Below are 16,991 nucleotides of genomic sequence, written 5' to 3' on the forward strand. Positions count from 1 at the left end.
CCCTCTGTGCAGCATTCACAGTGACCATTCCTGATCTATTTTTCCATCAATTTGAAATGCAAATAAACAAGTCAATTTGATGAAGAGGAAAACTAATAAATGAATCAGGCTAATGGAATGCAAATAAGGGCTTGGTTTTATAAGGTCATTGGCAGGCACTTAACACTTAATTGATTCCATGGTCAGCGACAAAGAGCTTTAAATATTTAAAAAATGGACATGCTATACATGTTTCTTATACATGTTACTTTCTTATTTGTGGATGTTGCAAAATTAGGTCCTGTCAGGGCACATTAAAGAGCTGCAGTCACGCCAACCAAAGTTAGGAGGACTTGGACTTTAAGGCAACCGAAACCTGATTCAGACAGAATCAAATCATTCGCGCGGATCACAGTTTTATAGTTTCAGTGTGATTTACAGTGACAGGAGCTGATAAACATGCAACTATAAAGCATTAACAACAACAACAAGTCCATTGTTTTCCTTTTGCCCTAGGTTTCACTTCTCACACTTCCCACAGGCTGCCTTAAAGCTCCCCACTAACCACAGCATCACGCACTGAAAGGGCTGCAGGAAACTCTAAAAGGCACTCTCACCCTTGCCACAGTATGCTTTGCAGTGTCTGAACTTACCTTAGAAACTAAAAGCAAAGAAAGAAAAAAAGGCAGTTCTTCAGCCTTAAATTAAAAATTGAGCTTTTTTTTTTTTTGATATTATAACTTTTATCACATTTTCACTATAATTAAGAATTAGAAAATGGTCTTGCTGAACTTCCTTCAGCAAGGACTATTTCATTCTCATTACATTCTCTGCTCCGAACCCACCACAGGGTGTCTTGGAGGAAACTGCTGTGGTAATGACGAGAAATAATCACAGAAAGCAAAAAATGCTTCCTCACGACATGACTTACCTGCAGAGCAATCTCATTCAAAAGACTGACCTAGGAAGAGTGGATAATGGCAAAGCATTTATCATCCTTGGCTACCTTTTCTCCCACACTTGCTACGAACAAACCAACCATTTCAGTGATTACAATCGAAATGCGAACTGCTTGTTGAAATATAAACCTGCTGAAAAGGCAAGTCAAGTACTGCGATTTGTTTATCTTTGTTGTTAGGCAACGGAACATTAAACTGCATGACTTTTGAATTGAGTTTGGCTCCATACAAAAGAGAACAGCACGTGTCCAATTCAAACCAACCACCTGTCTTTGATAAAAGCATAGAAGCTCATTCCTCCTTTCAAGTGCAGGCGAACTGCAAAGGTATCAGAACAATAAACCTGTGAAGAACCTGAGCTGGTGAGAGAAATAGATTATTATTTCAATGGAATGGCTAAGAGACTGTGTACTGATTATAAGAAGCTCATAATGTAAAGTTTCTGAAAGTTTTGGACTCCTCCCCCCCAAGTGGCAGGTTCCATAATGAGCAATGTGTGATAATTTCCCCTCTTTTCTAAACTTGACATATCCAAATGAGAGACACTTTGACTTGGACTGTTTCATTTTTTCTGAAAAAAAAAAAACAAAAAAAAAAACTTCCTACAAATTTGAAAGATACGACAATCATGTATCATTCTACATTTAAGACATTAAAATGTTAATTTTTGTTTGTTATATTTCTACTTCAAATGTTAACAATAAGCAAATGCAAACGCGAGCAGTGTCATTAATAATAATGATCTGAAGAGGTGAAGGTGCAATAAATGTTGAGATCCTGTGTGTGAGGCACTCAGAAAATGGCAAGTGCCTGAGGGCTCCCCTGCAGAAATGTTCAACCCACACTTCATCAGATGGTGTGCCATATGTCAACAGTGTGAATTTGCATACGAACTCCAAGTAAAGATGCCTGCGGATGTGAATTCTATGAAGTTCTGCAGCTATGATTCTGCAGTATAACCAAACGTCATCTAATTATATTCAGGACATCATACATCATACACTATATAGATAGAAGTATTCCTGTGAGGTGGTTTTGCTGTGGCTGGGCTGGGCCAGGAAATCTTAATGCTTCAGCATACCAAGACATTTTGGACAATACAAAATACACAATAAAATTTGGTGTGAAAGGACCTGAGTGGTCTGCACATAGCCCTGACCTCAACCCCATCCAACACCCTCGGGATGAACTGGAATGGTGATTGTGAACCAAGCCTTTGGGTCCAACACCAGTGCCTGACCTCACTACTGAATGGGCTGCATGAATACTGGATGAACGGACAAAAAGCTGTTACAGCTGCGAAGCTGTCCACGTATTTAGAATGTAATGTCATTAAAGTCCCTGTTGGTGTAATGGATGACATAACCTGGGCAGTTTTACTGTTATAAAAACCTGTAATATGAGATAATCTTTTATATAAACCCTCACTGCTGTCAAAGCTATAGGAATTCTCCATGTGATAAAGTGGAACTTGTGCTGTTGCCTCTAAGAAGTCCTGCTTGTCTACACAGACAGAGTCTACCAATGACTCAGTGAGGTTCCTGCTCTGATCCATATGCAGCTAACTGACGTCCCTGACATGGTCTGTAGGACAGATTAAACAATTCTGCCTAAAGTGACCACCTTAGAGGGCAGCTTCAGTGCCTAGTTTGAAAAGAACCAGAATTCACTCACCTCCACTAGAACATTACTGTCTCATCTGTAAATTCACTGATGTGGTGTCTCAAGGTAATTGGTTTTGCAGATTCTGATAATATGTGTTAAAGTCAGCCAGCAGTTCACCACAGCCTTGTAACTTTTAATGAAACTAAATAGCATGCTCCAATGCTGTAATTGAGATGCTGTAGATAAATCATACTGGTCCAAATCTAATTCTCTTCTCCACAGGAGGTGATAAACCTAGTGGCTTATATCATGAGGGTCATGCAGAAATGTCAGTTCATCAATGGTGGCTTAAATTTCTCACCACTGCCATCCACATCACACACACAGGAGATTAAGTCATTAAATTAAGACTTTTTAAGATTTTTTTTTTGTCTGTAGAGGCGTGTGGAAACTCTTTGCACACGCATACAAACAGAGTGGCCTTACTCTTCCTCTGTCCTCCTACGATGCAGGGCTTGTTGATGTCCACACAGGGCATCTCCACACAGTTTTCCAGACGACCACTGGGACCGCAGGTGCAGACCTCATAACACCCAGCAGGACCAGTGCGAGTTGGCACCTGGATACGAGCGTCCTGCTGCACCAGAAACTCTGAGGCCTCGCCCAGTTTACAGCCTGAAGACACACACACACACACACACACACACACATTCAGAATGACTGCCACGCTGCAGTGCTTACACTCTAACACAAACACAGTTAAGCTGTGAACTGTGGAAGTAGCTGGTCATACCTGGGATGCAGAGGTATGGCTGACAGTTGAGCTCATCAAAGCAGCCTTTCCTGTTGACCTGGCATAAGTGGTTGCTTGGACAAGGATTGGGGTTGCATGGATGGATGACCTCCTCAACAATGTTGTTTCCAAGGGAACTGGGAGCTGGAGGGTGTGCAGAAGGAGCAGGGGTGTGTAGGTGACAGGTGGATATGGAATGACATGTAAAACGGGATTTAACACTAATCAGACAGCGTTTGATAGATGGCAGTGCATGCGACTGCAGTTCACAGCAGGTCCTTCAAACTTGCTGCATTTTTATTATTATCTTCTTTTTTTTCCTTTATTGCTATAACATGCATTACCTAAGACAGAAACACACAGCTGATTTTTTTGGGGGACGATCATTACTACACAGTGTCTTTTGTGAAAACTGTGAAACAACAAAAAAAATCACTACAACATCCCGGAACGAGCTGCCGCACTTGACGCGTGGAATTGTGTCTCTGAGAGAGAGAGACAGCATTCTGACAGAGCGAAGGGAGGTGGACTCTGTGTTTACATCGGTCATGACTGGTGCTCAAACATTGCCTTGCTGATGGACAATGTTTCCCAGATGACTTTAATGTCAAGATGCTGACCATATTATCATCATCATCTTATTTCTGGTGTTTACAGTCACCCAGATACAGATTCAAAAATTGCACACAATTAGTACCTGGGTGTATACATATACCTTTATATGTACAAGTGTATTTATTATTTTATTATTTATAATTTCCATCCCATACTATTCTACATATGAAGGGGACCACCAACCTTTTGTTGTGCCACCCAGCGTGGTACGAGGACAAGACAAGACAAGACAACTTTATTTGTATAGCCCATTTTTACAAGCAGTTTGTCTCAAAGGGCTTAACATAACATCAGCAACATCCTCTGCCCTTCGACCCTCACATCGACTAAGGAAAAACTCCCAGAAAAACCTTTAACAGGAAAAAATGGGAGAAACCTCAGGGTGATCAACAGAGGAGGGATCCCTCACCCAGGACGGGCAGACGTGCAATGGATGTTGTACAGGCAGGAAAGCAGTTAACAACAAATACATTGCACACTATGCTAGCTGTCACCCTGTTTATAATGAAATTCTATTTGTTGAAAGGCACACAGGAACTTGTTTAGCACTCACAACATAAAGCTTAGGGACTTGGATTTCACTCTGCACTTACTTTTGATTAATAAAGCAAAGTTTTTCCTCTTTTAGCTCACTGTACACTAACTGCCAAGCACCAAACAACACACACAATTAAAAGGTTGGTTACTGCTGGTTTTAAACTTGCCCTGTGTTTGTTGAATGCAGCCAAGTGTTTGGTAAAATCTTAGCCATAACTGCTTCATTAGACCATGTCTCTGTGTTCTGTGTGCCCCCTAGTGGCCACAAATAAACCTACAAGCAGATTTGGACTAAAAGCAGTATGGATACAAAATCTTGTGTGGGGTATGGGTTTTTAAAACGTTCCTTTCTTGTTACTTTATGATTTTGAAATGTCCATCTGTAACTGACCTCCTCTACATCTTCACCGCTACATGAGATAGTGACTGCGGCTCAACACTGAAGCTTCACAGACACAGACAGATGAATGAGCCCTCCTGTTCGTTGTGACTCACTGAGGTATCTGTGGAGGGGGATGCAACGTTCAGGGTCATCAATAGGCGACAGCAGCTCACAGATCCTCTCTGGGGTTTGTCCTTCATGGAAACGTTTCCTGTCCCCACACTGGGTCAGGATGTCCACACAATCTGACCTGAGGACAGATAAGAGATAACAGAACACTGCTTAAAACAAATCTATTATCAGTCAGCCAGCATAAAGTGTAACTTCTGTGTCAACAACTGTATAATTTTGAAGGTGAAAAGGGGTGTAAGCTAAGCTGGGTGCTCTGCCAACACAGCCTGAAGCTGGATGTGGACAATGTGTGATGGTGTAATATCATTCAGGACAAGTGGGAGATTAAAACTTGAGAGGAAGGTTGGATCTGACAAATGACAGAGCAAGATATATAGCCTAAGGGGCTACACAGACACACAGATACACACACACGCACACACATAGAGACGCATACACACTCCAGACATGACACAGCAGATTCTGAGTGAAGGGCAGGGCCTCCACCTGTCCATCAAAGCCCAGATATATGTATTTATGTTTTCATCAATCATTACTGACTGCACAGCTTTCTTCTGACAAGGAAGAACGAAGCGTTTATGGGAAGACCTAGGTAACTGAGGTACCACACCAAGACGCATGTAAACCACAAAAGTTATGTAGAAGACAAATAATTAAGAGCTCATTACGGCAAAATCCACAAAATGAGTCCTCTGAAGCTGATCTGTTGATCATGGATAGGTTTAACCAGGTTTATAGTGTGCAAGTACACCTACGCAAAACAAAGGTAAGTGAGCAGCTGAGCAGTTTACTCAGCAAAAACCCAAAGAATAAGCTGGCTATTGATAGAAAGGTGTCCTCTGCCAGCAGAACAGACATGTTGCTGTTGCGTAGATCCATATACTGCAGTTGTGAGTCTTGACCTGTAGAAAATACTGACTGCAGTTGTACATAATAGTTAAAAAGGTACTAGTTATTGGTTCTTATGCTCCCATTTGAAAGACATTGTTCTTTAAATGACGCAAATTAGAGAGGAAGAAAAAAAAATAATGTTATTTTGAAATAACATTATCAAGAACATTAACTGCATGTGTCTCTTCATCTTTCTCATTAGACTCTCCAGCTTCATCACATTCGAGATTCGACTCACGTGCATTATGAGTATCACCAGTTTTACTTTTCTTGAACAAGTCTGACTAGACTTCAAACAACCCTAACATAACAGGTAACATTGCAGTATGAAATATTCACTGTGGCTTTTAGTCAATAATTGATACAATGTACATGCCAGGTATGTAATGTACATCATAATGCGCATTTCTATCACTTTAATTTAATAATTTCAACAATAGAACCTGCTGCTTTCAACATTTTTTTATGGAGTACTCATCTTAAGTGTTAGTGTTGCATTTCAGTCACTGCAGGTGTGTGTGCGTGTGTGTGTTAATGTCCCAGCCAAACTATACATTGTAATATTAAGAGCATGCAATAACAAAAGTTTAACAGGGAAAATGGGAACAGATTAGTCAACATGGAGGCTTCAGACTAAAATATGACCAAATACAGGCATGTGAGAAAATTAGGACACCCCATTAAATAATCAGCTCTTTATTTAGAAATGGTTCACATACCAATATCCAGTCATGTTTATATGTATTTTTCAAAAAGAAAGTGATTTGATTGCAATTTAACAACAAAAATGAACATTGTTTGACAAATCCAAAAAAAGAAAAAAAATAAAGTATGTATTTTAATGGAGGAAAAAGTTAGGACACCCTACCCCCTAATAGCTAGTGTTGCCCCCTTTGGCATAACTTCAACGAGACGCTTTTTGTAGCCTTTTACCAGTCTCTGACATCGATCAGGAGAAAGTTTGGCCCACTCCTCAATGCAGAATTCTTTTAGTTGTGAGATGTTTGAGGGGTGTCTTGCATGTACAGCCCGTTTCAAGTCACCCCACAGCATTTCGATGGGATTAAGATCAGGGCTTTGACTTGGCCATTCCAGGACTCTCCACTTCTTCTTTTTTAGCCAGTCCTTGGTGGATTTGCTGGTATGCTTTGGGTCATTGTCTTGTTGCAGTATCCAGTTACGCTTCAGCTTTAATTTTTTGACAGATGGTTTCACATTTTCTTCAAGCACCCTCTGATACACAGTAGAATTCATGGTAGATTCTATGATGGTGAGCTGGCCAGGTCCTGCTGCAGCAAAGCAACCCCAAACCATGACACTGCCCCCTCCATGCTTTACAGTTGGTATGAGGTTCTTTTCTTGGAAGGCTGTATTTGGTTTACGCCAAACATGTCTTCTGTTCTGGTGTCCAAATAATTCAATTTTAGACTCATCTGTCCAAAGAACCTTATTCCAGAAGTCGTGGTCTTTGTCTATGTTCTCTCTGGCAAACTTCAGTCTGGCCTCGATGTTTTTTTTAGAGAGCAAAGGTTTCTTCCTTGCACACCTCCCATGCAAGTCACACTTGTGCAGTCTCTTTCTGATCGTAGAGTCATGCACTTTCACATCGACAGTTGCCAGAACCTGCTGTAATTCCCTTGATGACACTTTAGGATTTTTCAGGACCTCTTTGAGCATCTTGCGTTCTGCTCTGGGGGTAAACTTGCCCGGACGGCCAGATCTTGGCATGGTGGCAGTTGTTTTAAATGTCCTCCACTTGTAAATAATTTTGCGAATGGTGGAATGGCTGATGTTAAATTCTTTTGAAATCTTTTTAAATCCTTTACCAGACTCGTAAGCGGCCACAATCTTCTTTCTGAGGGCATCAGGAAGCTCTTTAGACCTCACCATGGCGCTCACCTCAACATCTCAACTGTCAGGGCCACACCAAACTAAATCTGAGGTTTAAATAGGGCAAGGCTCCATTCAAATGCTGGGTAACGATGTACTAATCATGTGCACCTGACGTGATGCACCTGTTTGGGATTTTCAACATTTTAAGAGGGATAATATAGGGGGTGTCCTAATTTATTCCTCACCAGAAATTGCATTATTTTTTAATTAAATTTTACAGAAAGTTTTAAAAAGGCTTTTCTTATTTTTTTATTGTTTAGTTATATTACTTGGATCCCTGAGTTTAATTAAAATTGACATTAACTACCCATATGTCCAAATATATTTTAAAATACACAGGATTTCATAAGATGTCCTAATTTTTTCACATGCCTGTATACTTATGAAAAAGAGGACATTAGAAACAAAGGCCTGTCTGGAATGTAAACTTCCAATAAAAGGCTGGTGACCAAACCTTTCCTCCTGTCATGTCCCACCTTGTTACTAGTTACTACCTCATAGTAACATGTCGCTTTTAGGAAGGCAATAGACATACTTGCATATGACACTCCCTCTGGACTTGCTGTGACAGGGTTTGATCTGCAGAGAACAGGCCACGGCCTTCCACATGTCCGGCAGACACTTCCTGATGTCCAGCACAGGTATGTTCATGAAAGGCATCTTGATCGTCCCATTGGACCACAACTTGATGTCGTTCATGGCGCCTTGGTCTGACTGGACATTACAGCTGCGGAACAGCTCTGTAGGCCTGTGGACAGACACAACAGTTCACAGTGAAATAAAAGTTGTTTTTAAAAATGACTATGCTTTGAATGAAAGCAACAGTTGTGTGGTGGGTTACACTTGTAATTGGCTAATCGTAGAACAAGGTGTGCTGGCAAATGGCAATTTGCCTTGTAGCCATCTGCTCTTCAGGACTCTCAGAGGGAGCTCAAGTCCCTCTGGGTAATGTGAGGATAGCTCCAGTCACTGTTTTTGATGTCAGACTGCTGGGTTTGGCCTCAACTGACTCAACTAATTGGTGGTTTAAAGGAAGAAGGTTCCAGGCGGGTGTGGTTCCATAATTTCATTTGTTGCTGATGAGTGGATGCTTTGTTTACCTTGAAGCAACTGTGTTTGTGTGCGTGTGTGTGTGTGTGTGTGTGTCTGTATGGAAAACCAAGAACCCTTAACTTGTTTCAAATCCAAAAACGGTCATTAGAGGTTTTCCTCTCAAACCAAAACTAAATGATTCTTTTGGAGAGTAACTCACTAAAGTTCTTTCCTGCCTTGACTTCAGTAATCAATCAGCATTGTGTATTCTTATTTCAAACAAAGATCCAAAGGAGACATATAGTCTACAGTCTATCACAACTTGACTGTTCATCAAATTTGTTATGTATTATGACTGACATGCAAGTTGCAACTGATCAAATAAACAGCTTACAGCTTCTTTCCATCACCTTTCTTCACCTTTCCACCCAGAGAACAATATTTCAAAGGAGCACCTTTCCATCTGTTTCATCACTGCAGTGATGAGTTACTGTGATCAGCTTCACCCAGTCCTTCTGCGCTTTATTCTGCTGAAAATACATGAACCAAAACAGCACGTGCACTTGGATACGTGCATACAGCCTGAGACCAACTACTAAATGCTTGTCATTGACCTTGTATGATTAGGGGCCCACAGAGTTCTTGTAATGATATCAGAGAGACAGTGGAATGCAGCCAGGGGGAGGCTATAACGCCAGGCTCTTCATCCTCCCTTTGAGTGCGACTGCTGGTAGAAGGTAGAGCAACTATTGTCTACTACGTGATATATGTAAATAAGTTGGACAAGCACGTTACATTTCATTCATAAGAAGCCACCTAATGTTCACAGTTTCATGCACTACATAACCGATACTACCTAAATGTCTCTGTGCGGGCTAGAGGTTTTGGTAGGCTTGAGCCTTTGAGGGACCAAATGTAACCAGCCCTTGAACTGGGACACAGCCACGGTCATATCTGCTACGCATTCAGAGATAATGAGGCACTACTTACTAAGGGTTCTGTCAAACAATACCACAATACTTCATAATAACATTTAAGCAGACAAGCTAACCATTAGTCAAGTAAATACTTCATTACTGAATGGATGGTAGAATTATTGAGTATGAGAGTGAGGTACTTTCTGGATCAGTAAGGTGACTTGTGTCTGAAAAGACACACACTGTCTTGCATGTTTGGATAGTTTTGCACAGTATTCTTAACAAGGGCTGGCATGATGGATTTAAGGATTTGTTACCTTAAGGTTCCAGAACTTTTGTTTGCCTTGCACTCACACTCAGACATGGATGCAACACACCACCTCCAGACCAATGTTTGTCTTACATGCTGCTCTCGGCTACATAGCCCAGCGTTTGAACCCTACAGGGGAGGAGAAACCCATGCAAGGCTCCCCAGGAGCTCATCAAAGGAAGCTCAAGGAGTCTTACACACAGTTTGTGTGTGTGACCGTCAAATCCCACAGTGTCACAGCATGAACTCCATGCCATCATGGGCTGAAACCGCAATTTGTGAAATTATTTTCTTTGTCAGTAATAACAGACAGCTTAGAGTCAACAACAAAGATGAAATCAGTGATCATGAACTACTTTTGTCCAAGGGCCAGATTTTTTGCTTATCTGCATTTGCAAAAAAAAAAAAACAAACTCTGCTTCAGTATCTCAAAAAGGAAACAAAAATACTAGCTAGAGACCCAATACAACAGTTGGCCAACAAAAATAAAGCAAATATCTAACACATAATCTTACCATATCTTACTACCTCCTGGAGTCTAATTACAGATTATATAGAACAAAATTTTTAAATGACATCTATTTAAAAGGTTTGATATTCTAACGTAAGCGAACCTTGTCATTTAAAACAAACCCACATCTTATCTCCGGTGCAAAACATGACCTAACCCTTTCAGAATGCTTTTCACTATCAAGTGGCTGTAAGCTTTTGTGGCTGCCTCTCTCAACAGGTGACCCGCAGACCGCTGTGTATATGTGTGAAGCATATTTTGAGTTTGTTTTGATGTGTGTGTGTGTGTGTGTGTGTGTGTGAGAGTGTGTATGTGTGCTAATGCGGCTTCCCAGTGCAGCCTTTGAAGCTGCTCCATTTGGCCTTTGGCCCCATCTGCAGACAGTGTGTAAAACATGCTGTGGTTCTGATAACTCCAGGGTCACACTGGGTTCAATGTAAATCAGTCTTTTGTTTCCCCTCTCTGCCTCTTTCTTTATTTTCTGCTCTATGATAAATTTTCACACAAACGTTCAGTAGCACAGCTGAAAGATTAAGGAATGAGTATGATGATACAAATATAAAATAGTAAAGACTATATATCCTAAACAAACTGTACTTGCAATAGCTGGTGCTGACTGCAAATGTAAATACTGTAAAACAAAATAAAATTTGAAAAAACACTGAAAGGGTCTGTAAGAGCTTAAAGCAGTTAAAATAAGATGAAATGAAATGATTTAAAACATTAGTAATCTGGTTTCTGTAGGCAGAAACCTGAGAAACCTGATGCAGCGCTGCATTTGTTTGAAATGTGTGCTGTAAATGTCAACATGTGAACAGATACAGCAGCTGAGATGTCAGCTGAAGTGGTTAAAGCGTTAGCTGAACAATCAGTTCAAGTTGACCTATAGATAGTGGAAGCAGTGGAAATGACAGGTGAACTGGAAGTGGAAACACAGGTAAGTTACTATTATTCATCATTTTTAACACAACAAAACTTTTTTTCTTTTCTTTTTTGGTGGTTTTGGTGATATATCAGTACAACCATGTTGAGTATCCAAGAGTCTAACCTGTTGTTGAAGTTGGTGCAGTAGGTGAGGTCCTTACAGCCCAGCTGACAGGGCTCCCTGACATCGGCCAGGCAGTTGATGAGCTCCGTCTCCACTGGGTTGTACTCACAGAGCTGGTCGAAGTCCTGCCATGTCTGGCTGCCCCAGTTAGTGCTGATCTCCTGACACATGTCCCTGTCAGAGCAGAGCACAGTCTGCAGTTAAACACACATTTCACCTCAAATGGCGTCCTGCCTCAGAATATGTGAGCTAAATGCTCTGGCTTCCGCTAAGCTGCACCTGCAGAGTGAGGTGTTAGCCTTGGAGCAGCAGTGTAGCTTGGCGCAGTCCATCTTAGCTGGATGGGGGGTCTCCTCTTCAGGTGGAGAAGGAGGGTGGGCGCTGCCCAGAAAGCACTGCCACATGGGTTCCTGAGGGAGAGGCTGGGAGCCACACTCCTCAATTAAACCCTCCATGATCTCATGCTCTGTGCTCATGGTGCGAAGGATTCGCCGGCAAGCCACCTGGCAGTGGGTGGCCTCCGCCCGGTCACAGCAGTACAGACCTGGAAGGGACAGATTGACTTGTCAAGTGCAGGAAAATGTAGTGTATCAGAATGTAAATGATACCCACTATAGAAAATTACATTATGCAGTTAGCACTGTTTCGACGTGGATCAAGAGCGTTTGATGTCACAATTTATGATGTTAAAGTTTCTAGTCAGAGTAGGAGGCTCCACTGACTTTCCTAAGTGTACTGAATTCATTAAGAATGCTGGATTAAATGAGTTGAGATGGACTGATATCAAAAAGAGAAACATGTAGCATGTCTGAAGGACCCGCCACTTGACTCGGACTTGAGCACTGTTGACTTGGACTTGGACTTGTGCGTTAAACCGGAGATGAGTCCTCAGATTTTTATTTTATTTTATGCAATATGTAGTAATTTGGCATTTTATGTAATATATAGTAATTTGGCATGAGATAATATCTATATCTATATTATAGAATAATTATACAGTAATATATTTGGAACAGACTTGACTTGGACTTGAATTGGAACAGTAGTGGACTCGACTTGGACTCGATTCAGATTTTTCTCGAAACACAAAACTGGACCCAGACTCAAAGTTTGATGACTCGACTACAACACTGTGTAATACCACACTGTACTGTATGTTGTAAAGTTAAGTATGCGCTGTTCAAAAAAGTCCTGTTATTACTGAATAAATAGGATTCAACTATGTATCAGAAAAGGAAACTTTGAAAAGGAAGACAACATTTTAGACAGTAAATCTGGTCTTATAAGGAAGATCGTGAACACTCACAGCACATGCCAAAGCATGAAGGGGATTTCCTAAGATCCCTGCAGTTTTCATTGTCTTTAAGGAAGGTGTGTTAGCTGTAAGTTCTGTTTTTAATGGATGACCCATCTGATAACCCCAGCTACACGCATTACATGATGTGTTCTGTGCTCAGAATACAGAGGATGATTAGTTTATAGCAATATTTATGTCATGATTTCCATTAATTCACTTTTCATTGATGTATTTCTTTTCCTATTTATCTTTCACCATTTAATTTTTACTTTTTTTTCTTTATATAATTTTTCATTATTTTTGTTTTGATTTTATTATTGACATTGACAGTTAAGGTGGTTAGTGTTGTGAACGTCCTGAGATATGTGATGATATGTGATAACACGACACGGAGGCAGAACATTCATTGTAACTCCTTGCATTCAGATATCTGTACTGCACAGCAAACTTTAATTGAGCTGTTAAAGTCAGATAAAACAAAACACATGCGGTTCTCGAGAAAACAGCTCTTTTGAAGGTGAATAAAAAAAAGAAAAACCTCTCATACAATTGGTTTCTCGCTCAGTGTCATGTTGTATTAATGATCTGACTAAGTCCTTAAAAGCATAACTGACATTCTTTTATAAAAATGAGTCATAAATCTGTCAGAACGGCAGAAAGCGAACCGTTCAGTCAACCCTTTTAACCGTCATGGACTGTGATGATGTAATTTATCTGCGCTCAATGACTCTGCTCTTAGGCTCCTACCCTGGAATGGCTTTAGAATGTATTGCTGCCTGCAATGTGAGAAAGTTGGGTAGTTGTCATTGGCAGTGTGGAGGGACCTGTACAAAAACATTTGTATATACATATATGGAGAGAGAGAGAGAGAGAGAGAGAGAGAGAGAGAGAGAGAGAGAGAGAGAGAGAGAGAGAGAGAGAGAGAGAGAGAGACATGGTGACCCTAATTGGTTGGAAGGAACGTGAGTGTTTACGTATTGTGTCTTATTGTTGAGGGCTATGAGTGTAACTTTTCAAAACTACTTTTAAAGCCTACAAGGTTGTCTTTAAAACATAAAACTCCACTCTGTGTGTGGATTGTTTGTGTAACGCCAGTCATCTGAACAACGATTAAAAACTGCCCTAGCAACCACAATAAATAATGCAACAGCAAACAGGGAACAGCTTTACTGGAAAGAACTGTTGAGTGTTTGTTCGTTTTTTACTGTATAGAAATAAATAAAAAGATTCAAATATTTTCTTTGCAGCGGGTAAACTTACACCACCCACGGCACAAGAAAAATGCACCTGCGTCTGACTAATGAATTCCTGTAGAAAGCAGTTAGAGGGAGCGGACAGCGCAGATGGACTCACTGTCTATAGGGCTGCGTATGGGGTAGGACTTGGTGAAGTTGCTGACGCAGCTGAGCAGCTGAGTGTTGTGACTCTGACAGTAATCTTTGACTGCGTTGATCTGGGACACGGTGGGGGTCGAGTCAGTCCTGAAGATGGCCTGGCAGTACTCCCTACAGGTGGTGTGACGTCCTGCATAGCTGCAGCATGTGGAGCCCACTGAAGGAACACACACACACAAAATAAAACACACATACAGGTTAAACACAACGATAAACACCAGGGGGCTTCTGTCAGTAAGCAGCTCAAGTTTGGAGGTTTTAAAGAAGACGCAGCGAGTGTCATCTTGTTGGTAAATGATTGGGTCTGGTTGAAAATCAACCATCAGGCCTATGATTGAAAATCCCAAACTAAGTTTTCATTTGCTTATTTACTTTAAGTCCCAAGTACTGTTTCACTGACCCATTGGCTGAGCTGTACTATACTGTAGGGTCAATTCAGTTGTCTAACCCTCTATCAGACAAACACAGCTCAAATTTCATTATTTTGGCTAAAGCTGACTAACAAACATCAGACCTCCGAACAGGAAGTTCACCTCACACCCTGTCTGGGAAACAACATGGCTCTGCTGTGTGTGTGTGTGTGTGTGCAGTGTATTTACAGTCTGTGAGGCACAGTGCAAGAATGAGACACAGAGAGAAAGAGAAACAGAGAAAGAATACAAACAAGCCCATCTATTTGTTCAGGGAGATAGCGGCGTGCTCAAGGGGTTTATTTATTTATTGGCTGGAAGGAGAGATGAGATCAATGTTTGCCATTGTTGGCTCTTCATTGTTCATCTTGTGTATGTCTAAAGGACTAACTACTTACTTTCGTTTTTGGTGATGCAGCTGTACAGGGAGTTCTGGAACGAGAAGGGAAAAGCTTTTGTGATTCTGAACTCAGTACTGAATTGGTTATGTAGTAACAAAGCAAAAGCATGCTAACGCTCTGTCTCTGTGGCTCCCAACCCTTTGGCTAGCGACTGCTTATGGTGACTAAATCAGAAGGAGTTCACAGAAAGCCTTGTTTTATCTGATTTTTACAGGCCTTAAGATGTGGATATATGTAACAGGTACAGGAAAGCCTGCAAAATTTGAGGGAAGCCATAAAAATAAACACAATACTGAGCAGTACAAATGTGTTTGAACCATCTTGTGACTCTCAGGTTGGGAACCACTCTCTCCTTTATCTCCTTTACCTATATCCTTTATCCTTTCCCAGCTGACACAACCAGCAGCTACTGAATCACTTGGACTTACCTCTGTGACCTTTTTGCATACTTTTGTTATGTCATTTTTAGATGATGCCTATAAAGGAAAAAAGCAGGGAAGCTCATGAACACAGAACAGGTGGAAATAAATATTAAAATTAATGTCGCGGTTGTCATTCTGCATAAGAAAGCTGAACATAATCTGTTTACAATATCTCACCTGTCTGCATTCTCTGCGACACTCAGCTGAGATAGCTAGCTCACAGCAGCCAAGTCCCACCCACCCATCAGACTTTTTGGATACTCCTGGAGAGAAATCAAACATCACAAAAATCAACCATATAAAATGCACATAAATTTATGGGGTAGCTTTTAACCTTGTGAATTCATTCAGCGGGACAGCACAGGCCGTTCTCAAAAGCTGCATATATGCCATTCCGTGTGTAGGTTTTGTGCTAACATTTTGGGAGTCAAACGTTTCATTTTTTGTGTTTTTTTTGTTTTGTTTTAAAACACGTCAATTTTTGCGTTTTCTGCAGCGATTCGTGTTCTGTTATGTCTGTTTATGGAGGGGGAAAGGCACTAGGTTGCAATTCAAAGTATAATGAAATATAATAAAATCTTTTGCTACTTCGACAAATGCACCTGATCTTCTGAATACTCACCTGTCCCCATGAGCCCATGATGTATGTGCTTTCCACTGCTTATAAGATGCAAATCCTTTACTAAACAGTTCCATGAGTCCTGCAATTGACTGATCTCCAGCACCAATCAGTGTTCCCCCAAGGCTGACTGCTCGCATTAAACTAACTTTCGTTCTGTCAAACAAAAACCGAACTGAGCTGGCCATCAAAAAGTTTAAACTCTCAGCTGGCTTTAATATCTGGTTTAGGGTAAATTCATTATAAATATCCCCGGTGTACATGGCAATATACCAATCTTAATGGATTTTTTAAAATTTATTTATATTTATTTTCTAATATAAGGTTGGAGTTTTGCTTGTTTGCTTATTAACACAAGATTAAGCATGTTATGTTACATGACATGACTGTTTAATATTTACTTTAAAAAAAAAAAATGTTTTATGTTCATTGCAGTTCTCACACCACAAAGAAAGGATTTTTCTAAATGTGCTATATGCCGAGTTCCAGTAAGTTCCACTGCACTTTGCACGAAATGAAGAAACACATTCTTCACAATGAAGGAAATCATTAATTGGAGCTGGCATGCTGAGGAGAAGCGGTTACACCGACAGAGTAAATCCCCGAAAGCCGCTGGAATGCAGTGAACATCAGAGAATCGATGATATCTCAGAGCCTGGGAGGATCTGAGGGAGGCTTGCTCCTTCACAAGTCCAATCTTTACAGACTCCCGAGGCTGTCGGGACGCCAGCGTTCGGAGGGTACAAAAAGGTAAGAATAACAATACCTCCCAATCTGGAGGCCATTAGGCTTCTGACAGGTAGATCTGTTCCAAGCACAGGCGGCGTGATTTAGGCCTTTGATC

General features: G+C 40.9%; 1 protein-coding gene across 2 annotated transcripts in view; it reads right to left on the minus strand.

The window, feature by feature from the left end:
- The window catches only part of reck (reversion-inducing-cysteine-rich protein with kazal motifs), a 64,161-nt gene that overhangs the window by 25,239 nt on the left and 21,931 nt on the right, over window positions 1-16,991 (minus strand). For both annotated transcript variants that reach the window (XM_046370891.1, XM_046370890.1), the window contains exons 5-14: window positions 15,706-15,791; window positions 15,535-15,582; window positions 15,104-15,137; window positions 14,255-14,452; window positions 11,884-12,148; window positions 11,605-11,778; window positions 8,322-8,534; window positions 4,984-5,120; window positions 3,337-3,480; window positions 3,030-3,218 (exon numbers count right to left, since the gene is read on the minus strand). In XM_046370891.1, coding sequence (XP_046226847.1) covers window positions 3,030-3,218; window positions 3,337-3,480; window positions 4,984-5,120; window positions 8,322-8,534; window positions 11,605-11,778; window positions 11,884-12,148; window positions 14,255-14,452; window positions 15,104-15,137; window positions 15,535-15,582; window positions 15,706-15,791 — 1,488 coding nt within the window. The remainder of the gene's footprint in view (window positions 1-3,029; window positions 3,219-3,336; window positions 3,481-4,983; window positions 5,121-8,321; window positions 8,535-11,604; window positions 11,779-11,883; window positions 12,149-14,254; window positions 14,453-15,103; window positions 15,138-15,534; window positions 15,583-15,705; window positions 15,792-16,991) is intronic.

Source organism: Scatophagus argus, chromosome 18 (genome assembly GCF_020382885.2).
Source record: "Scatophagus argus isolate fScaArg1 chromosome 18, fScaArg1.pri, whole genome shotgun sequence".
Lineage (NCBI taxonomy): Eukaryota > Metazoa > Chordata > Actinopteri > Scatophagidae > Scatophagus > Scatophagus argus.